Genomic DNA, 26,417 nt, shown 5'->3' with positions numbered 1-26,417 from the left:
GATGTGTAACTTACATTCACTCATTAAGTGAAACACATGGACATACAGGACTGACAGAAGCGGTAATTATACCGGATACAGAGATACTGACTTAGGACACAAATGTAATTACATTGTAACAACAAAGGGAATCTCCCATTTTACCTTCTATAAGTTGTCTTATTCTCCCCATCTTCTTCTCATATGACATCAGGTGTTCCCTGGACCAGGTGATGTCACTGTCTGTGAGGGGCAGAATCTCAAAGCTACAGTCATACTTCTGGTCCTTACACCATGATCTAATTTCCGTCTGCTGCTCACAGAGCCCAGGATCCTCTCTGCCTCCACCCAGCAGGACAATCACATTCCTCAGTGCTGGAGCACATGTGAGAGAGACAGAGACTGGTTACTGCATGGGCTCAGCATCCCCTTATTGGTCCACACAAGAGCTAAAATCATTGTTATTTCATCACTAGGTTCTGCTCCACTGTGTCACTGTGTCAGTCATCAGATTTATACCCAGCTACTCGCTACTTCCATGGAAGAGAGACTGTGCAAGCGTAACGCTATATTAGCACAACTTGTTATAGCAAGAGACAAGAAAATAGATGAAATTATATCACACATGTACAGACCTAACAAAAGGGCCTGATTTAGCATGGATCGCAATTGCGATAGCGTACACATTGCAGTGCGTATGCATGAGTTAGCATTGCGAACGCTCTGCGATCACGCACACAGATACAAAGCCATCGCTGATGGAGGGACAGGCCATGAGTGTTTGGGAGTGGTGACAGGGGACTGGTTGTAGAAACGCAGATGTGGCAGTCCATTGGAACGATGCTGCATGGGCGTGCATAATTTAGCCACTGCGACGGCATACACAGCTTGTGTACTCACTGCGTGCGATGAGGATAGCATTTTCTGAGTAAGGTCAAGGCTGCAGTAATTGTGTTTGAGGGTCCGATGTTACTCGATGTTCCCGATGTACACAGGACTGCAAGTTATTACAGTTGTGAGATAGCGGTAGTGGGAGGTAGTGGGCGTCTCTATGCTGGCAGTGCGATTGCAGTCATTAGCATATTTTTGCAGCAGACCTGCGTACGTAATCACAGCCGCGATCACAATAGTGATCCGTAGTGAATCAGGTACAAAATCATTTAATTTTTTTTGATACTTAAAGTAAAAATTTTAAATAGAAAATTAATGAAAAAGAGAACTAAGTGATATTGCTCCACTGTACGCCAAGTGTGATAATGATGTAACTGACATGTACTGTACAATGGAACTGACAGAAGGTTACTACGTTCCCCAACACACCCATAATTACATCTGTAAACATGGGGCTCTCACATATGACAGAGGGGTTTCCCCTCCTTCAAATTATCACCTGTGATCATCAGACAATATCGCCCCCTCCTCTCTCCATGGCACAGTTGTGATTATACTGTACTATGGCAATGTGCTAGATGTGCATATGCAGGTCTCTAGCAACATGGCTACAGCACAAATCTGCAGGAAATTGGCGGCCACACCATTGTCCCTGTGATTGTGCAATGCTGATGTTGGACCTGGTTTTTGTTTTATTGGAGTTCTGTATTTTTTTTAATATGAGCAAAAGTATGTGTTTAGTGAGAGGGTGATATAGTGCATAACAGGCCAGTAACTAGGAGTGTGTGAGTGGTGCCATTGCCCAGGGCACAGGTCCCTGGACTCTGCCACATATCTGCTTGTCGCAAGTCTCAGATGGATAGTGTATGCTAACCCATATTTGGGATTGGTGAGACCTATTACTGGGTATGGGATCTAACGTGCCGGCAGTATTCACCAGCAGCCCCACAAGGATGTTTGGACTTAGCTGTGTCCAACACACAGGTCGCAGCTCTCAGACTAAGGGCCTGTTTCAGACCTGCTCGCTAAGCTGCGGATGCTCACACTGACCGATAGTCGCCCATCTGCGCATGTGTATAGTTCGCAGTGCACGTGCACAAGCCAGTCTCAGTGATGGGGAATCGTGTGCTTGTAGTACACAGACTGGCGGCTACTATAAGTGACAGATAGTGCCATTTGTGGGTGGTGACAGGGGAAGGTGCTTGTGAACGGGAAGCGGATGTGCGAACGCAGGCGTGTCTGAGTGTCAAAACTGAGTTTTATGGGTGTGCATAATTAGCAAAGATGCGTCATTGTACACATCACTTGGTTGTTTTTTACACTGAAGAGCACGCAATGTTTGCGGGAGGGTTGAGTCAACCAGAAGCGCTGCGATCGCTTCTGTTTGTCCTCGATGTACCAATGTTTATAGACACTTCCTGGAGCTGACGTGCGCTAGTGGGCATCTCAAGACATGCTAATGGGCATCTACATACACAAAGTGATCGCTCGAGACATAGTGGGCGTGCTTATACCTTGCCGTGCAATCGCCTGCCATGTTGTTACTGAGCCGAATTTGCATATGCTAGGAGCGAGCATCTGCATCTTGCGACCGTGTCTGAATCAGGCGGTAAGGTCCCTAGTAGAGGTGTTGGTGAGCTCTGGATGGAGCAGAGTACGATGTGAACGTACAGCGCAGTCATCAAGTCGGGTCAAAAGCAAATGGACAATTCGTTACCAGGGAGCAAACATATGCAGATCATGGAGGAAATTCAAGGTAAAACAAAAGTACCACGTGCAGTACCATGGAACAGATGAAGTTGGGTCACGAACAGAGCCAAGGTCATGAACAAACAATGAAGTCACAAACAGAAATGCTGGATTAAGATTTTGGCGCCTATACTTTGGCACAGGAGTGTACCATATATAGAAGGAGGTTAAAATTTGCCGCCTCGTGTTACATAACCAGGAGGTATGTATGGCCCTTTAAGTACTATTACTAAGCAGTGCGACCCTATGGAAACTGCAGCCGCAATCCGGAAGCCACCGGGGAAAAGCAGACGCCTGCCCTACTGTAGGTGGCTGCAGATAAGGAACAGCAAGTAAGATCTTAGAGAAGTGACAGATGGGGACCTCCCATCTGTTGGCCCACAGACACATCCCCCAGTGCTGTCCGACCCAATATGTGGACATCGGGATCCAGCATGCTGTGACATTACCCACTCCTCTAGGGGTGGGCGCCAAAGACACCACAAATGACTTGTTAGGGAACGTCTGGTGGAACTTCCAAAGAAGTTGGGATGCATGAATATCCGAGGCCTTGACCCAACAGCGGTCTTCAGGACCATATTCTTTCCAGTCCACCAGGAATTGGACTGTACTTTGAGACACTCTGAAGTCCAAAATCTGCTTTACCTCATACTCTAGGGGATCTACTGAAATAGCTGAAGGAGGGTGACAGGACTTTGAAAATCAATTCAGAACTAACGGTTTCAAGAGGGAGATGTGAAAAACATTTGCAACCTTAAGCATGCCAGGGATCTTTAGACAATATGCCACAGGGTTTATCACTTGGAGAATCTGGAATGGGCCAATGAATCTGGGGACAAACTTTATCGTAAGCACCCTCAGTAGTAGATATTTGGTTGACAGCCATAGTAAAGGAGCCTTTTTCCTCTTCCTGTCTGCAAACATCTTATATCTTGAAGATGCTTTGTACAAGTTCTTCTTTACCTCTCTACAGATGACATGACAAAAGGTCTGAGGCCCTTTCGATTGGTAGCTGATTGGGCTCCGGCCAGGCACCATCATGGGGAATGTGCCTTGGAGGTAAAGTTCCAAGTTGTCCTGAGTAAGATTCTCATGTAGATTCTGAATTTTAAAATTGTGTTGTTTTCCTTTTTAAAGATCTTCATTCTTAGGCCTGAGTTCTTCCAACTGCAACTTTCTCTGTGATCCAGGTCTTTATCTGTGTCCTTTTGGAACCTCATGAAATTTTCTTGTCTCATTTCTAAAATAGATGTCTGGGTTGACAAATTAGAAAACAACACAATTGCATTTTACTGATGTGACTGCTTCTTTCTTTTTAAATTCAGTCTCAAATTATTGCTGGAGACCAGAAATAAGGCCTTGCAATTGCACCTGGGTTTGAGTTTGAAAGGTGAGAAAGTAAATTTTTTGTGCCTGCACCAGACAGGATGGCTCATCATAGTCACCAAAGGAATGGGAGAGTGAATGTGGATCCTGCTGGTGGTAGACTTGTCCTGCCTAGTAAAATCAGGTGTGATATCAGATGAAGACTTTTTCAGATGCTTCAGATGGGGCTCACTGCATTGTTGGCAGTAGAGGAAGGGGAGGAAGGGTTCATAGGATAGAAATGGGAGACTCCTTCAACTCATAGATATGCTAAAAAGCATCTAGGGTGGCAAGGCAGGTTGTCCTGCTCGGCCATTAGTTGGCATGACAAATGAAATGGAATATTCTTGAGTGGAAATATTTTGAAAGCTAGTAACATTTGAGTGGATTATCAGTGAGGTGGACACTTTTGGGAGTATATGGAATATGATTTGATTCTATGAGAATGGCATAATTTTGGACATGCTCCCTCCTTCATAGGCCCGTGATTTGCTGCCATATGCAGAGTGGGGGGGCATGGCCTAGTGGCATGAAGATTCTGGACACACTCCCATTGGCTGACAGCTGCATCTCATGGGCTCCCTTCAGACTTGATAAGTAAAATACCTTTTGCCTATCCCCATCTGTTACATTTGTCATACAGTGATATATACTAGAGGTCATAGCAAAGCTATTTACCATAATAGGAAGATAGTGTCTTCACATCTTCAAGCACTTTGTCATCCCACACGCCATTTTCAAAACAAAAGATGACACAGGAGTAGCTGGAAATTTTCTTTTTAAAGTTGATGTCTCCGTGTACTTCAAATTTGGAGATTTCCCCGTCCTTTCTAAACTCACTGAAAGTGTTTGATTGTAGCAAATGTTCAATCCACTCACATTTATGTGTGGTCTGTGTGACAATCTGTAATAGACATAATAATATGTTGCAGAAAAACTTATCAAACATTGAAACTAAAAATATATACAGTATAACTGATATTATATAGGCTGCAGCTGAGGAAACGTTCTGCCCTCTGCACTGAGGGCCTAATTCAGACCCGCTCGCGAGCGCTGAGCGCTCGCAAGCGGGTCAATGTTGCCCAAGTGCGCATGCGGACGACGGAGGCGGCTCCGTCGTACGCATGCACGAGATCCAAATAACGATAGGCAAGCCGTCGTTATGGGTCTCGCATCAAAGGGGGCGTGCTGTCGATGGTGATTGACAGCACGCCCCCTTTGGTGGGCGTGCCGGGGGCGTGGCTGCCCAGACGGAGGCGTTCCCATGGAGGCGTTCCTAGTGATGTCAGTGGGAGTGCCTTCGGCTCTGATAGAGCCAAAAGCACTCCAGGGCTTGCGGCAGCGAGACCCTACTGCAAGGGGCTCATTGTAAGCCCGATGGTCGCGATGGTCTAGACCATCACGACCATCATTTTGGCCGCTCACCCACAGCTATGCGAGCGGCCAGGAGGCTGCTCCAAAATGAAGGAGGGATGGCCCTGATTCAGAGCGTCCGGCTCTGAATCAGGGCCTGAGATCTCAGCTTATTTTTCCAGCACAGATCATATGAACATATATATCATATAAAGCCTAAGTAACACTCTGAAGAATTTTGTGAGGTTTTATGTAGAATTCCCGATGGCTATCCTGATTTTAGAAGCGTTAAATTCTAAATTGCTTGTTTTACATTTATGTTTTTCCTGTAGTTATTGTGGTCACTACTAAGAATTTTTTAGCTGCATCTAATTTTGAAGCGCAGATAATCCAAATATTTTATTTACTATAGTATCTAAATATGGAATGCACTGTGTGTGACTCCCAACCGGCTCAACTGGGCCATGTACTACAGTATGAGATTCCATATGACAATCATCGGGCGGTGATACAGAAAATGCATTGGAAATCTGACGCATGTGCTGTATAGTTTAGGATCTGACATCTGGAGGACAAAAAGTTGTATTACATGTTATGACTTTTTTCCAGTGCTACACTACGTTCCCTTATTAAACATTCTGTGTGGCGCGACTCAAGGCACACTGTGTGGCGTGAGAAATGCATCATGTGCTACATGGCGTATGGAGCAACAAACTAGCTGGGACCATCTATTGGTGCCTACTAAGAAGGGATTTTTTGACATTCGACTCGTAAGGGGATGAAAAGGGCTAAAATGTTTTCTGCCCAAACCCCTTGACCTAGAAACATAAAATTTGGTGAGAACTGTTTATTTCTTCCAAGATGTAAGCACCCATTAAAACAAAATATTAGCAAAATTCGATCCCTTAAGGGGGTGAAAAGAATAAAATGTTTCCTCTTTAACACTTGGACTAGTAATTTTCCATTTGGATTCTTCACTTGCTTTGAAATTAGATTTTTCTTATTCTCAAACATGGCAATTACGTTTTTTAATGTTAAAGGTCAGATGGTGACTCACACCATTGTCCCCATCACAGGAGAAGGAGTCTGTCTGTTCTGGACCTTATCCTATCTCCATCAAGTCCTATGACAGTAAGTCCACATTGTGTTTTAAGGATATTTATACAGGTTGAGTCTCCCATATCCAAAATGCTTGGGACCAAGGGTATTTTGGATATCGGAATATTCCGTATTTTGGAATATTTGCATAAAATAATGAAATATCTTGGGAATGGGACCCTAATATACTCACAGAATGCATTTATGTGGTATATACACTTTATACACAGCCTGAAGGTAATTTTATACAATATTTTCAATAATTTTGTGGCTCAATCAAAGTTTGTGTACATACATGAAATTCAATTATGTTTCATATACACCTTATACACACAGTCTGAAGGTAATTTTATACTTTATTGTTAATAATGTTGTGCCTTAAACAAAGTTTGTGTACATTGAACCATCAAAAAGCAAAGGTTCCATTATCTCAGTCATGCTAAAAATATTCCGTATTTCGGAATATTACGTATTTCGAAATATTTGGATATGGGAGACTCAACCTGTATACACTTATTCTAATGGAGTATTTTCAACCAGTGTATTTATATTATGTGTGTTTTACTTCCATTTAAAGTGTACTTATCTGTACTCTTTTTCTCTAGAGGCATACAATGAACTAAACATATAACATCAGTTAAGATGGGATGTAGGAAATGGAAATATACAAAGTCTGAGAGAGAGAGAGAGAGAGAGAGAGAGAGAGAGAGAGAAAGAGAGAGAGAGAGAGAGAGAGAGAGAGAGAGAGAGAGAGAAAGAGAGAGAGAGAGAACATTATAATCGCTGTGACTAGTGACTTACACAAAATTGGCTATACCAATACCAGAACGAAAACCTGTAATTTCCCACCAATGTCTTATAGTTCCAGTTGTCTGTGAATATAAAAAAAATACAAAATGTAAAAAATTTAATTAACTTAAAAAAGTACTGACAAACTGAGGATATTATTGGTAATATTGAAATTGAGGGTGCTCAGCTCTTGTTGCTCAATACTAATGTAAGGAATAAAGCAAAGTAAGCACATACAGTTTTAGGGGATTAGAGCTGTGTAATGTATGTGATTGCTAAAACAATGAATGTGTACATGATAATGCTGACAAACGCAATGGACATTGGGTCTCATTCAGACCCGCTCGCAAGCAGGTCGATGGTGAGGCCCTGCGCATAAGCGGCTCGTGCAGTGCACATGCGCAAGCCCTAGAACGAGTGAGAAATTCACTCGCTCTGGGGCTCGCTACAAACGGGGCAGCTCTTGATGTTGATTGACAGCTCGCCCCGTTTTGTAGGTGGGGAGGGGGGGTGGCCGGACAAACGGAGACGTTCCTGAAGGAACACCTGCCATTTGTAGGCGGCCCTACTGACATCACCAGTGACGTCAGTAGGGAGCTTCCTGTTCTGTTAGAGCAGTAAGCTACCAGGGGCTTGCAGTAGATGAGACTCTACCGCAAGGGTCTCGTTGTAAGCCCCGATGGTAGCGATGGTCGAGACCATCGTGCCCATCACCTGGCCGCTCGCTAAAGCTGTGGGTGGTCACCCAAAGCTTAGCGAGCGACCAGGAGGCCAGCTTCAAAGAGCAAAGCGGCCAACCTTATTCAAAGCGAGCGAATGAGGGCCATAGAGTACTTGGATAATATGTAGTAAGCATTGTTTATAGTTACTCTACACAGTCTACATTTGCTATTACAGTATGTAATGTTTATGCTGCAACTATCTGTTGCACCTTTTAATCTGCAGAACATGAATTATTCACAGACTGCGCTAATACGCCTTATTAGTGCTTAGATCGCAGGATTCACATGCATCAAAAAACAGTCATGGCTCCAAACATATAAAAATATACCATTTTATTATAAAAATATATATGTTTCAATTAATAAAAAACAAACATTCAATTGTCAAATACACTGTCTCTTAAATTGCAACAGTAAAACTCTAATGAGCATATAAAACTAAATTTGAGTATCTTGTGCAATTTGAAATGGAGTAATTGATGAGCACTGACGGCAAAAACAGTCTAGTTGATATATTAAATTAATGTCCAGACAGAAGAGAAGAAAAAAAATATATATATGGAAATAATGTGTCAAGTGCAATTGGTCTGATCAGATGTCGCTGTAAATCAATGATACCTGTCCTTAGCCTATTAGGCTGTACAGCGCTGCGGTGTTTGAAGGAGGACGGCTATCCCAGAGACTGTCGGCGGGTACCAGATGAGGGTTGATGTTGCCTCAGCAATCGCTACTGTCTCCCTTGGCGGCTGTGCAGCCCACTATACTTGCCGGGTTAAAGCCAATTTAAAGTCACCTCCTTGTATTGCCTGGAATACCGCTCAGCAGAACAGGAAGCGGCTGTTGAGGTGCGGAGATGGTACATCCGATATGGAGCATCCGTATGCAAATGACACTTTAGAATGGGGGAAATACCAGACGCGTTTCGCCCCTTGCAATGTGGGCTTTTCAAACAGTGACTGTCAGATTTTTCAGTTGGGTTTATAAAGCACAAGAAAGCTTTCCATTGGATCATGACTCAAATTGCTCATTACTCCCAGGTGTATCGCACCTGGAATCCTAGAAGGCAGTAATTTTGTTCTCCAATATGAAATTCCATGCACTAGTATATATTTATCTCAAAGATTTAACAAAATCATTACATATATATTAAAAAATATAACATCAAACAGTGTCTTAATATGCATATCGAAAATATATATCTCTGTCCTATATGCATGGAGCTCATGACGATATTAACTTATAACAAACAATACATAATAAAAAATTAGTTTATTTATTCATTTCATCCCTGTCTGTGGATTGAGCCTAGGACCCTTCTGACATTGATTACTAGATGTTACCTCTACACCATGGAGGCAGTTCACTCAGTGCAAAATATTTTTATTCATACATTGTTATTAGCCTCTACCAGAGCCCATATCGCTCCTGAAAAGATTTTTTGTTTCATATTTATATTGAATTTCTTAAAATAGATATACATCATTGTTATTATTGCATATGCCCTTATATATTCTAATAGTTAGATATAACCAAATAGCTCTATGGTAATAATATGGCAACCAATATACTGATATAAATTAACCTTGTTGCTGTTATAGGAATATATGTCCCAATGGTGAACACAGTTGTCTAGCTGCGTATCACTAATAACCAGTCACATAGATCCCAATTAGTAAGAATAGATTGGAAATAGTTGCAATAAAAATTCCAAATCTACAATACCCCTATCTCAGGAATTCTTACATGTAAGGGCAAAAAGTGATCTGTTGATTATTAGTTCTATCCCCAACTGGGATTCGAACATTGGACCCTTCAATCATTAATCAATGACCATTACCTCTGTACCACAGGGGCAATACATTTATGTATACCATTAATTTGGAGCTTATCTTCTTCCTTACTTAAACTCTTGAAAATGACTCTGAATACATATATTGATTTAAATTTAACATTTTATACCTGATTAATTAATCTAAATCTAACAATATGGTTATAATAACTGTATTATGAAATTCACCTTTATAATAAGATGCTATCTTGCATATCTCTATTAAAAATAATCTAACAATGATAAACTGGTTATAGCGTAAAAAAAAAAAACATAATTGTGCGAATTGAATGTTAGTACACAGGTACTATATACCTAACTACGAAGTACATCATACTCTCTAACATCAGTCTACCTAAGATCAATGTTGAAAAAAACTCTTAATGATTAAATTCATAGATCATGTTGTATAATAAAACCCGTATTGAAGAATCGGGCTGTGCACATATAATCTATTGTCCTTGCCATACCTCATATAATACATATCAAAGATGGTCATGGAAGTTCCACAGAGACAGATAACTGACACATGAGTTCACCCTTAATTAATGACTTATGACATCCTCCTTTGGACATATCAGCCCTCATGAACCTAAAACAATTGATTACCCATTATTAAATTGAATATACAATTCTCTAGTGAGCAAAGGACTCAAAATCGATAGTCTCACTGAGGCCATCTGGATATAAGGTACGAAGCCTAAATATCCAGAAAGCCTCCTGGGAGCAAAGCTGTCTATAGCGATTGCCTCCTCTATTGCTCTTCGCAATTGTTCTAACACCAGTGACTGATAGTCCTTGAGGATTCACATTATGTACAGCACTGAAATGGCGGGAGACACTATGAGATTGGAACCTTTTAAGAATGTTGAGCCTATGCTCCCTGAATCTGGTCTTAAGTGTACGAATGGTTCTCCCCACGTACTGCAGGCCACAAGGGCACTGCAGTATGTAGATACAATAGCTGGAATCACAGTTAATAAAGTCCAAAATTGGAAAGCTCTCTTTATTGGAATATGATATTATTGTACCCATACGACTAGGTATGAAATCACAGGTCAAACATCTATTTTTACCATATCTAAAACATCCCTTCAACCTCGACAACCAAGATTGGTTATTTAAACCAACTTTAGTGTCCTTCCTCAGAACACTTGGGGCCAAGTGTGTTCTGAGGTTGTTGTTCCTCCTGAACACAATACGTGGTTTCTCTTTTAAGATATTATTTAATAAGTTGTCTTGTTTCAAAATATTGAAATTGGAATTCAAGGTGTTCCTAATCTGTGAGGATTTATTATTATATTTAGATACAACACAAAGATTAGAAGTTAAAGTTTGTACATTACTCTCTTTCTTATGAGGTACCAATAATTCTGATCTGTCTTGATTGTAACTACTTGCATATGCCTTATCTAAGATTTTGGAGGGATAACCTCTAATAGCGAAATCATTATACATGCATTTAGCTTGACCCTCAAAACTATTGATGGAAGAACAATTGCGCCTGATCCGGTTAAATTGATTTAGGGGGATGTTTTGTAACCTTTTAATCTGCCTCCAGTTTGCGTAACCCTCCTTCCATAGGACAAGAGGGGCTATGTTATAGCCTGCAGTGTTTTGTGGTGAGATTTAACCTTGAATGTGGCCTCCAGATCACCATGTATTATCCTGCGGTTTGGTGGGTGAATCCCAGACTGTCAGCGATGATGTGTTGAGCTCTATCACACATTGAAAACAAAATGTTCTGCTAATCAGCATCGGGTCTGGTCCTATAAGGGGGTAAGAACAAATGTGCTTCTTCCAATCTAGATATAAGCATTCTTCCTGGGACCCATGGGCTCTGAATACAAGGGTACATATATGCACAATGGTTTGCCCCTTCTAAGATTATTAATAATGTTTTTCTCCCTGATTATTATCTTTTATTTTTTGGGATTAATTTCCCTAATATTATACACAACCAGGAGGGAAAGAAAACTGGGCAGGTCATTTATAATCTCCAAATGATTTCTCAAGTGGTAAATAATGAGATAACAGGGGAGATGTATTATAGCAGTCGCTATAACTGTTTCTGCTTCTCCTCTTTACCGAGGCCTAGCAGGAAGCTCTAACGATGAGATGTATAAATATCTATGAAAACTCCCCCCTCCGGCGATCCCCACCAGAGCACACAGTGCATTAGCCTAGTGCTCATGTGTTGTGTGTTCTGGTGGGGATTGCCGAAGATAGCAGCACCGATAATGACAGAGGAGCATAGGTCGCTTCCCCGCATTGCTACATGTAGGGAAGCGGTAACTGCAGCACTTAATATGCGCAGTTACCAGTTTTTTCCCCTACCGTCCCTTCATACATCTCCCCTAATATCCAGATTGTGCCATGTTCCCTTTTACCATGCTGATAGTTTGTAGTGTGTACAGCAGGAGACCCACTGGAAGTGTGCACCACCAAGGGATCTAAATGGAATTATGTCATCCTAATGCTGTACATGTCCAGTGCTGTGCTTCAAATAAGTGATTTTAAGTAAGATTCTCAAAAAGGCAAATATTCATTTAGAATCACAACTATTGGCAATTTATGCCTAATAATTTATTTAATTATTCTCTTTGGAAATTGAAATTATTACACTATAAACTCACTCTTGGGGGTAAATTTGCTAAGATTCGAGTTTGGTCGAGTTTTGATGTTTTTAAACTCACTTTGCTTTACCAAAACTCACGTGTTTTTTCCCTTTAACAACTCGCAAATTTGATGTGAGTTTAGCTGAAAGTGAGTTTTTCGATGCTGCAGCATGTAGATACAGTGCACTAATGATAGTTCATGGAGAATGAGTTATCATTAGTGGAGGGCCGTGAGCCAATCAGCTGCAGCTTAACATTAGCGGCCGCTCATTGCCTGGGACCCACGTGGGCTTAGCCAATGAGCGGTTCCTACACGTGGGTCCCAGCCAATGAGCGGCCGCTAATGTTAAGCAGCTGCTGATTGACTCGCAGCCCGGTAACTAATGACAGCTCAAACCCTGAGCTGTCATTAGTGTTACTGTAACAGAATGCTGTAGCGTGTTGTTACAGTGTGTATCCATTGGATACTTTACGTTGAGAAGGGGCTGTGAACATCTGGAAGAAGGTGTGTATGTGTGAGTATATAATAAAACTTTATTTTCACGGTGTGTGTGTCTTGTGTTTTTTTACACAATTCATAACAGGTGAACTACAGGTACCAGTGGCCCCTTAATGCCCCGCATGCTGGTACTTGTGGTTCTCCATGTACCAGCATGCGGGGGAGGCCTGCTGGGATCTGCAACTCTACTGTAAAGACAATGTTGTTAATTCCATTTTTCACACTACACCTACACTATCAACCCACCACCCACTGCCCAGGGGTGGCGGGGATAGCCCCGGGCTATCAGCCTAGGCCAGGGGTGCCCTGAAGAAGGGGACCCCTTTATTGGAGGGGTCCCCAACTCCCCAGGGATTCCTGGCCGCCTAGGCTGACTAGTGGTCAGGGCTGATGCTGTGGCTGGGGGGACCAGTGAAAGGACACCCCTGGCTGTGGCATCAGTCCTTCACTAGAAAGGGTCCGGCGCTGGTTTTAAATATAGGGAGAACCTCACGCCATTTTTTTTCTCCCTATATTTAAAACCAGCTCTGTCCCTGCTGCCTGGTGCTGGTTCTTAAATTACAGAGGTACTCTACACATTTTTTTCCATGTAATTTTAAGAACCAGGGCAGGCTGGCAAATCCGGGGCTGGTTAGTCTTTGGGGGGGACCTCACATCATTTTTTTAAAATAATTAACCCTATTTAAACAAGTAAAAAAAAAAAACATACACAAATTACAATGATTTGTGTATGTTTCAGCCAAACTTGCAGCTCAGGAGGTGAGTGTTTAAAACTTCTATTTCACAGTGAGTTTGCTACAATCTCACACGAGATTGGAAACTCGATTCTTAGTAAATTTGCGAGTTGCAATATTTTTCATCTAAATTACTTCCTAATTTGGCAGATGGTGAGTTTTTTCAAGTTTGCAATCTCACATGAGTTTTAACAGTGAAAAGAAAAAAACTCACTTCAAACTCACTCGAGTTTGTCATTAGTAAATTTGCGAGATGAAAAAAATGCCTAAACTCACGTAAGTTTGCAAACTCACACAAATTCACACAAACTCACACAAAGTCACCCGAACTCGACTCTTATTAAATTTACCCCTTGGTGTTTTGGTCTGTTTGAAAAAAGTGGCAGAGGAGAGATTTGGGGAGTCTTATTTCATCACAATTTATTCAAAACATCCAAATGTCATGATTTATTTACCCTTTTAGTAATAATGGCCAGGGTTCCTAATACTCCCGAGGTACCTAAACCTAACCCCACCTTCCCGCACCCTAAACCTAACCCTCCTGGGAGGGTACCTAATTCTGACCTCCCCCTATTGGCACCTAACCCTAACACTCTCTTCCCCTAGCCTAACCATAACCCTCCCTGGGGGGTGCCTAACCGTAAGTCCTCCTGGTGGTGTCTAAATCTAACCCTCCCCCCACCGCGGCTAACTGCTAAAATGCCCCGGACTTACCTTGTTTGGGATGGAGTCCTTCTGCATTCCGGCATCGGGATTAAGATAGGCGTCAGTATTTTGATGCCTATCTTAAGTCCTGTGTCTGGTTTTAGTCGTGGGGATTTAGAGCTCATAACTACATCCCGCTGATACCACTGCAAGAGTTGTGGAACTTTCGGTAATCCTGCCGGACCCCAGAGTTCAGTACAAGGCATGTAGGCTATAGGGGAAATGCTGTTTGTTTCCATCTCTCATACAGGTTTTGGTCCTGCACTGTACAACTTCGAGACAGTATCACTAACTGAGGATCTGAGGGAACGCTGCCAATTTTTTTTGTATTATTTTTTTTTAGTAATCTATTCTATACACAGTTTACTCAATATGGGAGCTATGGGTCAGACCATTTTGCAGATGTGAAAACCAGATTATCTTTGAATTCTGCCTCTGACTTACCTTTCTCCAAGTGGCATTCCAGATTGGATTTATAAATTTTGCATTCTATATTTTTATAGTCTAAATACTGTATAAGGGTGGATGAACAACTGTAGCAATTCATTCGGAATCAGTCAGGATATACAGTAATAAGAGGAAAGCCGAGATGGAACAAATATAATAAGGGGGGATCCCTCTAAGACCAATTCATATTGCAAAATGGGGCAAATTCAGCAACCAAATGCAGAACAAGCTACAGCAGTGGTTCCCAAACTGTCTCAGTTCCAGGCACCTTTAGGGTCTCTATAATTTTTTCAAGGCACCCCTAAACCAAAATAATTATCGAGCATTCCTATTTTTTAAGTAGTTGGGTCAAAATAACGTAATAAGACTTTAGGAAGAAAGAGAAAAACTGTGCTATTCTTGCCCATTGCCCCCTCTGTCTCTCCCCTATTGCCCCCTTCATCTCTCTTCCATTTCATCTCTTACTTTGCAACCCCCTCCAATTCTCTCTCTTTGAAGCCCCCTCCAAGTGTCTCTCATTGCAGTTCTCCCCCGCCCTATAGTTCCATATGCACCCCCCTCCATATAGAACACTATGCGGCACTCAGTCCTCTCCAAGTGTCTGCAGTCTCCCTTTGCAGCCCCCTCCAAGTATCTATTATTTCAGCCCTCCCCCCTATGTTTCCCTATGTGGCCCCCTCCCTATAGAACCCGGCCCTCTCTCTATGCCATTTGCTTACTGCTGGCAGCTCCGCACACTTCTGTACGCTGCAATCCTCACGCCCCCTGTGTTCACCTCACCAACCCAAGTCTCTTCCACCACGGGAAAGAAAAAAAATTAGGCTGGCTTCGTTAGGTCTCTGGCCGTGGCACCAAAGTGACAGCGCTGCGGCTCTCCAGGAAGCCGCGGAGCACATATTGGGAACCTCTGAGCTGCAGTATTATTTCATGGTACAGTTTTGAAAATATTGCTCATCTCTACTGATATCTTACCTGGTATTATTTCAGCCTTGTCTATGTCCACAGCCTCGTCCTGAGAACATTGGTCTGTTAAAAGAAATATAAATAAAGACAAAATATAAGTGACTCATTCTGAATCATGGATGCAGTTTGCCAAAAGCGCCCATTGTTCCTGCAGTTCTCAGTCCATTTCATTTGAAAGAAAAAAAAAAACAGCTTGAAACAAAAAATTAAAAAGAGAAATGTGAAAAAGTTAAATCAAATTTAATATTTAAAAACATTTTTTTGGGCAATTTCTGCCATTATCTCTGGAAGCTCTTGTCCATCATCATGTAAGTAGTAGAGATGAGTGGCTCAGAGATCTGAACCCACCCGAACTTAGGGGATTAGAGTCAGATCCGAGTCAGCTCGTGTTTTCCCGCCTGACTCGGATCTCAAAACGAGGCAAAACATCTTCATCCTGCTGTCGGATTCTCGCAGGTTTTGGATTCTATAAAGGTCTCGCGAACGCTGGCATTTTTAATTCCGGCTGTGGAGAGTGAAGAGGGAGGGAGCTGGGAGCTGTGCTCCACTGCTGGGTGGCTGCTGTAGTGCATTGTGACTTGTGAGGTTGTGCTGGGAACTGTGCTGCATAATTGAGGTTGTCATGTCCATAGGGGCTGACTGTTAGCCATAGTGGCTGGCTGTTGTCCTGTCCATAGGGGCTGGCTGGCTGTAGTTCATAGGGGCTGGCTGGCTGTTTTGAGGATGTCCTGTCCATAGGGGTTGGCTGGCTGTTATCCATAGGGGCTGGCTGGCTGTAGTCCATAGGGGCTGGCTGTTGTCCATATTGGCTGGCCGGCTGTTTTGAGGTTGTCCTGTCCATAGGGGCTGGCTGTTGTCCATATTAATCCATACAGGGGCTGACTGTTGTCTTATCCATAGGGGATAGCTGGTTGTAGTCCATAGAGGCTGGCTGTTGTTCATAGGGGCTGACTGTTTTGAGGCAGTCCTGTCCATAGGGGCTGGTTGGCTGTTATCCATAGGGGCTGGCTGGCTTTTGCTGGCTGTTGTCCTGCCCATAGGGGCTGGCTGGCTGTAGTCCATAGTGGCTGTCTGGCTGTTCATAGACACTGGCTGTTCTGCTGTGTTGTCCAGGGGATGCTCTGTCTATCAGGGGTATGCTTCCTCACCTCCAGTGTAAAAGAAATAAAACCTTTTTTTGTGTGTGCGCGTTAGCCACACCACTAGTGAAAAAAAATCAAAAATTTTTTTGTGTGTGGTTGTTTGAGTGCGTTAGCCACAACTTATCTGTGCTATAATTGCTTGGTGACACTGCTGTAAGACCGCAGTAAGTATCGAGGACAGTCACATGACAGGAGAGCAGGATCCCCATCAGTGATGTAACTAAGGGGGGTCAAGCAGGGCGTGTGCCCTGGGTGCCATAGGACCAGTGGCGCGGGGGGGCCCACCAGCCATGGTACCGACCCGCCCTAGTTAGGCAGTGTAGCGCCGACCGCAGTGTGTGCGGTCAGTGTTACACATTTACACAGGATCGGCGCTAGGCTTCCCTGCGCCCAGCGCTGGTCCTTTGCTTCACAGCCGAGACCTTCCCTTCCCTCCTCCTGAGCACTTACCCAATAACGCCAGGAGGAGGGTGGGAGGCGGGCGGTCTCAGGCTGTGCAGTAACACACACATCGCCACCAGTGCTGCAGCGATGTGTGTGTTAACCAGCAGCCAATGAGAGTCAGACAGACTCTCATTGGCTGCTGCTGCTGCACACACATCACCGCCACGCGGCAGCGATGTGTTTTGTTAACCAGTAGCCAATGAGAATCAGACAGAGTCTCATTGACTGCTGAGCTCCCACTGCAAGAGCCGGCCACCCTTCCAGCTCCTGCAGTGGGTAATGGGAGAGACGTCATGATGTCATGACGTCTCTCCCATAATGCAGAGCGCACCAGCCCGGGAGGATTGACGTACGGCCAGGAGCAGTGGCTGGAGCCGGAGCGTGGATTCAGGTAAGTGTATTTTTTTTTACTTGTGTTGTGTGTCTGCACATCGGGGGGCACCATTACAGGGGGGAAGCACTACTGGGGCACCATTACAGGGGGGAGCACTACTGGGGGCACCATTACAGGGGGGAGCACTACTGGGGGCACCATTACTGGGGGGGACCATTACTGGGGGCACCATTAGGTGGGGCACTACTAGGGACTACGACTTGGGAGGGACTACTATTGGGGGCACTGCATCGGTAGGGGGGAACTACTACTGGGAGCACTATAAGGGGTTTACTACTACTAGGGGATTACTACTGGGGGCACTAAATAGGGAGGAAAACTACAGGGGGCACTTGATAGGGGGGATCACTGCTGGGGGCCTGCATAAGGGGGGGAGGACTACTGCTGGGTGCACTATATAAGGGGCTTACTATTAGGGGCACTGCATTGGTAGGGGGGGAACTACTACTGGGAGCACTATAAGGGGTTTACTACTAGGGGACTACTACTGGGGGCACTAAATAGGGAGGAAAACTACAGACAGGGGGCACTGGATAGGGGGGATCACTGCTGGGGGCCTGCATAAGGGGAACTACTACTGGGGGCACTGCATAAGGGGGGGAGGACTACTGCAGGGTGCACTATATAAGGGGCTTACTGCTAGGGGCACTGCATTGGGGGGACCACTAGGGGCACTAAATAGGGAGGAAACTACAGGGGGCACTGTATAAGGGGCACTGGATAGGGGGGATCACTGCTGGGGGCCTGCATAAGGGGGACCACTAAAGGTTGCACTGCATAAGAGGGGGGACTACTGCTGGGGGCACTATATAAAGGAGCACTGCATAAGGGGGATCACTACTGGGGGCACTTCATAGGGGGGCGCACTGCATAAGGGAGACCAATACTGGGGTACTATTTAAGGGGAACTAATGAGGGGCTGCATAAGGGGGACCACTACTGGGGGCATTGCATACTGGGGGTACTGTATAAGGGGAACTAATTGGGGGCTGCATAAGGGGGACCACTACTGGGGGTACTGTATAAGGGGCACTACTATGGGCCTGCATAAGAGGGACCACAGCTGGGGACATTGCATACTTTGGGTACTATATAAGGGACACTACTGGGGTTAAGGTGCATATGGAAAGGAATGTGCAGAGTGACGATAAAGGGGTGTGTCATGTTGACACGTCCCATTTTTAAGTGACCATTCCCATTTTTGCCACACACGCCTTCGGCGTGTACACATGGGGGGGAGACGCCATTTTTTCCAAATACCCTACTTATGCCACTGATCCCCATACCAGTCTTGCAGCTGCCGACAGCAGTCATGATGACGATGCAAGGCCGTCAACATCATCTATGAAGGCTGATGTACCAGGGCTTGTCAGGCTAAAGAGTCAGGGTAAAAAAATCAACCATTACCCTGTTAAAGAAGAAAAAATCTAAAGCTAAGTCAGCTTTAGAGAAACAAAAAATTGGCAATATGCCATTCACTACATGAAGTGGCAAGGAAAGGTCTTTATTATTTATGACTGGTGGTTCTAGTGATAATTTAAGCCTCTCTGCTTGTAGTAGAGGTACAAAAAAAATAAAAATTGTTAACACGAGTAAAACACCGGAAGCAACTGTGTTCTCCGAAAAATCACAAATCCCAGAGGAAAGTCCAAGTGTGAGCATGACCTTTCTAATACTGTACTTGAATAGGATCCTCCTTCCACCATTTGTGTTCCCTCTGCAAATGTGGGGATGAGCAGCACAAGTCAACATGCTGATGTAGAAATCGAGGATGCTTCTGTGGAATTGCACGAGGAGGATGAGGAGGATATTTATGTAGTTAGCGATAACAACAAGGATGTTGAGGATGTTGATGTTGATGAGGATGTTGATGCCACGGATGTTTGTGTAAAAACTGTAAATAAGGCAACAGTTGTTGCCCATGGTGGGAAAAATTCCACTGTTGCCATGCCTGGGCAAAGGACCAAAAAATCCACATCTCATGTGTGAAATAATTTTCACCCAAATTTGGACAACTTTTGCCAAGCCATTTTAACCGTTGCCATGTAACAGTGAGTACAGGTATGGACCATAACCATCTTGGAACCTCCTCCCTGTTACGTCACTTGGTGTTGAAACTTTGGGGACAAAAATACTAACAACAATCAGTCCCTGTCACCCTCTCCCTGTCACCCTCTTGAATCTCCCTGTCACCCTCTACCTTTCCCTGTCACCCACGACAGTATGAACTTGGGGGTGGGGTAGAGGAGGGGGGCCCAAAACATATTTCTGCACATGGGCCAACCAGTCACAAGTTTCGCCACTGCAGCAGACAAGTGTGAGAAGAAGGAGAAGAGGATTGGTGAGAGCAGGATGTGGAGAGCGCGGTCCGGGAAGAAGAGCGATTTGTGTGTCAGTGTTGGATTCCTATATGATATTTGTGCCTTGCAGTAATAAGCAGCACTATGGACTCAGAGGAGAGTAATGTAAGGCGTGGCACTGTAAATGATACGTTGGGAAGGCCAAGTATGTACTAATGTACATAAAGCTTCAGTGCTCTGGAGGCACGGACTGGTGCTGTATGTATGTAATGAGGAGAAAATGGTCACATGTGAAAATAAAAGATATACTATATCACCAAGAGGTAATGAGAATGAGACCACCTGGCTCTGAATGGTTGATTGTGTCTTAAACCCAGAACTAGTTGTCAGCACAGAAAGCTCAGTTGTACCTAAAAGAACAGTTCCTGGGTCAGGTTTGAGGATTCCTGAAAACCTTTCAGCTTTAGAAGGATTTCTCCCACCTCAGTTCAGTCAGGGGGCGGGATGTACTAACCTTGCGGTGTACATCCCGCCAGTCATCACAACATTACTAATCAGCTGTCCATATGCAATTAGTATCGCAAAGGACAGCTCTTGTGATAAGAGCTGCCCTTTGTGAAGCAGCCGACGCCAGGTAAAGGAGTCTCCATGGACCCCACCCCCTCCTAGCCCCGGGAACTTTCTGCTGGTGACCTGTGCAGGAAGTGTCGGGCTCCTCATCTTCCTCCCTGCACCCAGAAGATTTGGGGGAGAAGGAGGTGGAGGACCCAGGAGTAGCACAGGACGGTGACCAGGAGACTCAGGTAAGTGGAGGCCAGTGCTGGGCGACGGTGAAACATCGGGTGCAAGATGCAGTAAGAAGCCCATAGGCTTCTATAGGGTAATGCCAGGTTTTTCTGGCTATGCCATCTGCACTAATAGGACGGCCGGGGCTTAGTACATATGGAAATGCGGTAAAACCCCTGAAAACAATGTTTTCCGGGGGGGTTTTACCACATTTTTCCTTTAGTACATCCCGGGCCAGGGTGTCTGCAAATGCAGCAGGAGGTCCCGCTTGTTCCTCATGCACAGGGCCGGAATAAGGGCACATGAGACTGGGGCTGATAATGATTAATGTCTATGTTGTGACAAGTGCTGTGTGGGTGTGGCCAGTGTCATCGGCTGTGACACTGTAACGTTGTAATTTGCATACAGATACACCCACAGTTACACACAAAATATAGGCTTGCCACATATTATTTTAATCAGCAGAAGCTGCTTGTGTGTTCTATTCACATCGCTTTGTGAATAAAACATATTTGAAGGTAAAAAGTCGCACAAAAATATGCTTGGTGCTAACGAGTCACACCAGGGCATGACGCAACTGGAAGGGCTGTTTAACATGTAAGGAGGCTATATGGGGATGTGGTAATAATACCAACCACAGGGATTCTGGCATTCAGAATGCCGATGCCGGAATCCCGACACTTGTTAGAATACCGCCGCCGGCATATCGACCACCCGGGATCTCGACGGTATGTACTGGGGTTAGGGAGAGGTTTAGGGTCAGGGTGAAGGTTGGGGTTAGGTGCGGGGGGGAGGTTAGGATTAGGCTGTATGGTGGGAGGGCTAAGATTAAACACTAGAGGGGACGGTTAGGGTTAGGCTATGGGGCGGGAGGGTTAGGGGTAGGGAGAGGGGGAGGGTTAGGGAGAGGGGGAGGGTTAGGGGTAGGGAGAGGGGGAGGGTTAGGATGCAGGTGTTGGGATTCTGATCACCGGGATCCCAAGCGATAGCATCCCGTACCCAACCCAGCTAGATGTATGTGGACACATATGTAGGTTGGTTGGAAAACCTGAGTTTACTGTAGGACTGCTGAGTCAGTGTGGTTTACAAAAGAAGTACAGTATCAACTACTATAAACTGTATAAAGGAAGAGAAGTACGGTATCAACTACTATAAACTGTATAAAGGAAGAGAAGTACGGTAGTAGAACGCACATTACAGTACTCACTTTGTTGTGGAGGGGTCATTGGCCCTGACTCTTCCTGCTGTGGCGGTTTAAAAAAACATGATACTGTAAATTTGCCTCAACGGCCACTGAAATAAAAATTAACCCCCTACTGCCCTACAGCACAATTCTCTACCCGAAACCTCGATATCAACACAAACAAAAACACCAGTATACAGCACTGTAGTTTGGTTGGCAAATATGAATACAGGAATGCTGAGTCAATGTGGTTTACAAAAGAAACATAAACTACAGTATACTGTAATGTAGTATAAAAGACCATAGCATAGCATTATGCAAACACTGTACAGTACACTGTAAGCAGATACACAATAGTAAGGCTTTTAACACATTCCTGCATTGAAGACTGCTAATGTAAATTAACCAGAAAGACTAAAAGATCTTATCACTGTATGTATATTTTTGGCCAGGGAATGGACTGTGGTGGGACCAGGGGGGCAACAGAAATCTTGGAGCCTGGTACACAATATCTCTGGGCCCACCCTACCTACAGCACTATCCCCCTCTGCCTGAAGACCCTGAACCCCCCACACCGCAAGGTGTATTTATTAGAAAGACTCACATAAATTTCAGGACAGAGGTGACAGGGACAGGACAGAGGGGCAAGGATAGAGGAGAGGGCCAAGACAGAATGGCCACATCTTGGAGTCCCGCTGTCTGGTTGCCACTCACATTCCACACAGCACGGACTCTCTGCAGTCCGAGTCCCGCCAATGTCCCGGAGTCCTGCCAGGACATTGGGGCCCGGGACAGGGATACCTTTTGTACTCCCCCATCACCGGGCTTGGGTGGGACATGAGAGAAACTTTCAAATACAGTACATTGAGGGTTTTTATTAAACTACAGTAAAGTATGTACTGTAGACATTCTTAGAAGGTAGAGAAGTACAGTGTAGAACACGTTGTACATTACTTACTGGTTTGGGGAGGGGGGCCAGGCGCTGCTTCTTCCCCCTCTTTCTCCTGCTGTGGCTCAGGATGTACTGTGAAAAAAACAATGCACTATAAGTTTAGCTCAATCCCATTAAAAAAAATAAAAATAAATCCCTACTGCGCTACAGTACAAGTCTTTAGGAGAAACCTCAATAACAACACAAAAAACACATAAATACTGTATGGGACCTGAATAGCAATACAGTTAGTGTATGCACAAGAATTACACTGGTCAGCAGATAAAATCTTTCCCACACGATAATAGTTACTTTTAATTGATTCCCCAATCCCTGATGATGTACAGTACTCGGAGTATTTTGTTATTTTCAATAATATACTTTCTTAAAAGCAAGGGAAGTACAGTACAGTAGTAGAATGCATTGTACAGTACAGTACAGTAGTAGAATGCCTTGTACAGTACAGTACAGTAGTAGAATGCATTGTACAGTACAGTACAGTAGTAGAATGCCTTGTACAGTACAGTACAGTAGTAGAATGCATTGTACAGTACAGTACAGTAGTAGAATGCCTTGTACAGTACAGTAGTAGAATGCCTTGTACAGAACAGTACAGTAGTAGAATGCCTTGTACAGTACAGTACAGTAGTAGAATGCCTTGTACAGAACAGTACAGTAGTAGAATGCCTTGTACAGAACAGTACAGTAGTAGAATGCATTGTACAGTACAGTAGTAGAATGCCTTGTACAGAACAGTACTTACTGGGTTGTAGAGGGTGGCTCAGCTCGGTCTCCTCCCGTGGTGGTGCCCTGTGAGTTTGCTGAGGTTCTGTAAAAAAGTTCCACAGTATATCCATAAATAATATTTTTAATAAGCTTAGAAAAATAATTGCTAGTTTTAAACACATTATTCAACAGAAGAGAAACAAAAAATCCCCTTATACATTTGCCACCGATAGGATAAAGAAAAAACAATCCATAGCCCCACATGGAAAAAGAAAAAAAAGAGTCCATGGCTTAGGCAGATTTTCAGGTGCCGCCAAAACGTTTCAATCTCCAATTGAAAGTCAGAATCCAGAATCAACCCCAGAATCAACTGTTGTCTCTGCAGTGATAGGCACCTAAAGTTTAAAGCGGAATTTGGGAAACTTTTGGAATTTTAAATTTTTGGACAAAATGTAGGGTCCGGGGTTTAGGAAAAGTTTTATGTGGTGCCAAAACATTTCCATCTCCCATTGCCACCAACAGGGTGAAAAACAAAAACCTACAATGGCCCCACATAGAAAAAAATACACACAATTTGCCACCGACAGGATAAAAAAAAAGACATTGGCTGCCACATATTGTCATATTTTTATGATTGACTTAGGTTAAGAAAATGTATTTAAAACATATACTATACAACAGGCTACTGAAAAAAATGTATATACTGTATATAAATAAATAAATAAAAGTACTGTATCCCTTTGTATGCGGGCCCTTAATCTCTACAGTCTCCTCTCCTCCCTTCTAATGGGGTCATTCCATCACCTCTGTAGTGACCTCACTGCATACATGCCTACCCTCCCGTTTTTTGCGGGAGGCTCCCGATTTTTCGGGTAGCCCCCCGCACCCCTGGAAGGTTAGGCATTTGTCCGGCATTCTGCACACTTCCTAGTGAAGTGGGCAGAATGAGGAGAATTCCCAAGGCGATCGCGGGTCTCCGTGTGGGGGGAGGGGCTTAAGACGTGATTTTACATGAATCACATCATTTGGCCTCACCCCCTATGTAAATTCTAGCCAATCACGGCAATTTTACCATGAGGAGGTGGGGCTTAATGATGCAAATCATCAGGTCCCACCCCCATCACCACCCTCCTGCTTCTCTTACCCGGCTTCTCCCGGGAAGAGATATTAAAAGGTGGGCACTGTCCTGTCTTGGCCTACTGTTTCCTGGATTTCCCTGGGGGGGGGATTCAAATAAGCCTGCTGCTTGGCCCTGTTGTTTTGCAGGGGCATGTTCCTGTGCTTGACAAGGATAAGCAGCTCATGCTTGGAGTAGCATCTCTGCCTCTCCACCATTAATGCTAGCACTTAGTAGATGCACACTACGTCAATGACACCGCCATGCACACTACTAAACCTTCTATCGGATGAGGTGTTGTCATGTGTGCAAACCACTTATCATACTAAGATAAAATAAAGACACTGAGACGTGGATTTGGCAGATAACTTGATGGCGATTTATTGGAGCAATAATAATTATTATTTATTTATTATTTAGTTAAGGATGTATGGTGGCAAAGAAAGGACGGCCAGAAATCAGCCAGATCTGCTATGCCCACACACAAACAACAAAAGGCATAGCAGGCGTAGATCGCCCAGAGTGCATACACATAACCATGTAAATCATGTCAACAACAAAAGGTAACGCTCACCCCAATCTTGACTTCCCACCCGTTTAGGTGGTGATACTGCCCCCCGTTAGGTTGGTACAGCCAACTACCAGTCAACGAAGGTAGCGCCCTTAAATCATAATTGCACCCGGACTGGCGACCTGCCGTTCTTTCCCGCCACCCAAAACCAAACCCACCACATACAAAATTTATAGGGGAGGGAGGGTGGGGAATCTGGAACAAAGAGGCTTTGGCCCACACTTTTAGCCGACTATATAATGTTCCTGTTACAAACCCACCCCTGCTTGCCATAGGCTAACTCCCACAAGTAATTTGCATACATGCCTGCCCCCATCCTAGAGGTTTAAAACACCTCTTTTCTTATGCAATCTTTCGGTTTCTCTAAACCTTCTATCGGATGAGGTGTTGTCATGTGTGCAAACCACTTATCATACTAAGATAAAATAAAGACACTGAGACGTGGATTTGGCAGATAACTTGATGGCGATTTATTGGAGCAATAATAATTATTATTTATTTATTATTTATTTAAGGATGTATGGTGGCAAAGAAAGGACGGCCAGAAATCAGCCAGATCTGCTATGCCCACACACAAACAACAAAAGGCATAGCAGGCGTAGATCGCCCAGAGTGCATACACATAACCATGTAAATCATGTCAACAACAAAAGGTAACGCTCACCCCCATCTTGACTTCCCACCCGTTTAGGTGGTGATACTGCCCCCCGTTAGGTTGGTACAGCCAACTACCAGTCAACGAAGGTAGCGCCCTTAAATCATAATTGCACCCGGACTGGCGACCTGCCGTTCTTTCCCGCCACAGCAAGGTTCTGCTTATAGAACCGCCGCACCGCCACCATACCAAGTACTACCCCAATAACGCCAACTCCTCAAAAAGATCCCCAATAAACAATGACAAACCCTCCTCTGTTAAATGAACTCCATCAGGTCTATACATATAACTAAATCTACCCCACCAAATCATTGACAATATCAACTCGTAATTCTACAGTGGACCTCTGCCCTAAGTCGTTGCCTCTTAAATAAGCCACCAAAATACGTGGCCTACCAAAAAGCCTTGCATACTCTAACAGTTTAGGA

At 44.1% G+C, this 26,417-nt stretch overlaps 1 protein-coding gene across 1 annotated transcript in view; it reads right to left on the bottom strand.

The window, feature by feature from the left end:
• LOC148481849 (uncharacterized) overlaps positions 1–26,417 on the bottom strand; it is a 99,569-nt gene that overhangs the window by 33,367 nt on the left and 39,785 nt on the right. The window contains exons 2-7 of the mRNA XM_088452918.1: positions 23,684–23,749; positions 22,948–23,013; positions 15,750–15,803; positions 7,237–7,307; positions 4,663–4,888; positions 145–354 (exon numbers count right to left, since the gene is read on the bottom strand). Coding sequence (XP_088309044.1) covers positions 145–354; positions 4,663–4,888; positions 7,237–7,307; positions 15,750–15,803; positions 22,948–23,013; positions 23,684–23,749 — 693 coding nt within the window. The remainder of the gene's footprint in view (positions 1–144; positions 355–4,662; positions 4,889–7,236; positions 7,308–15,749; positions 15,804–22,947; positions 23,014–23,683; positions 23,750–26,417) is intronic.

Source organism: Taudactylus pleione, unplaced genomic scaffold (genome assembly GCF_031769625.1).
Source record: "Taudactylus pleione unplaced genomic scaffold, aTauple2 ptg000559l, whole genome shotgun sequence".
In the NCBI taxonomy this organism is placed as follows: Eukaryota; Metazoa; Chordata; class Amphibia; order Anura; family Myobatrachidae; genus Taudactylus; species Taudactylus pleione.
This window is presented reverse-complemented; position numbering and strand designations above follow the sequence as displayed.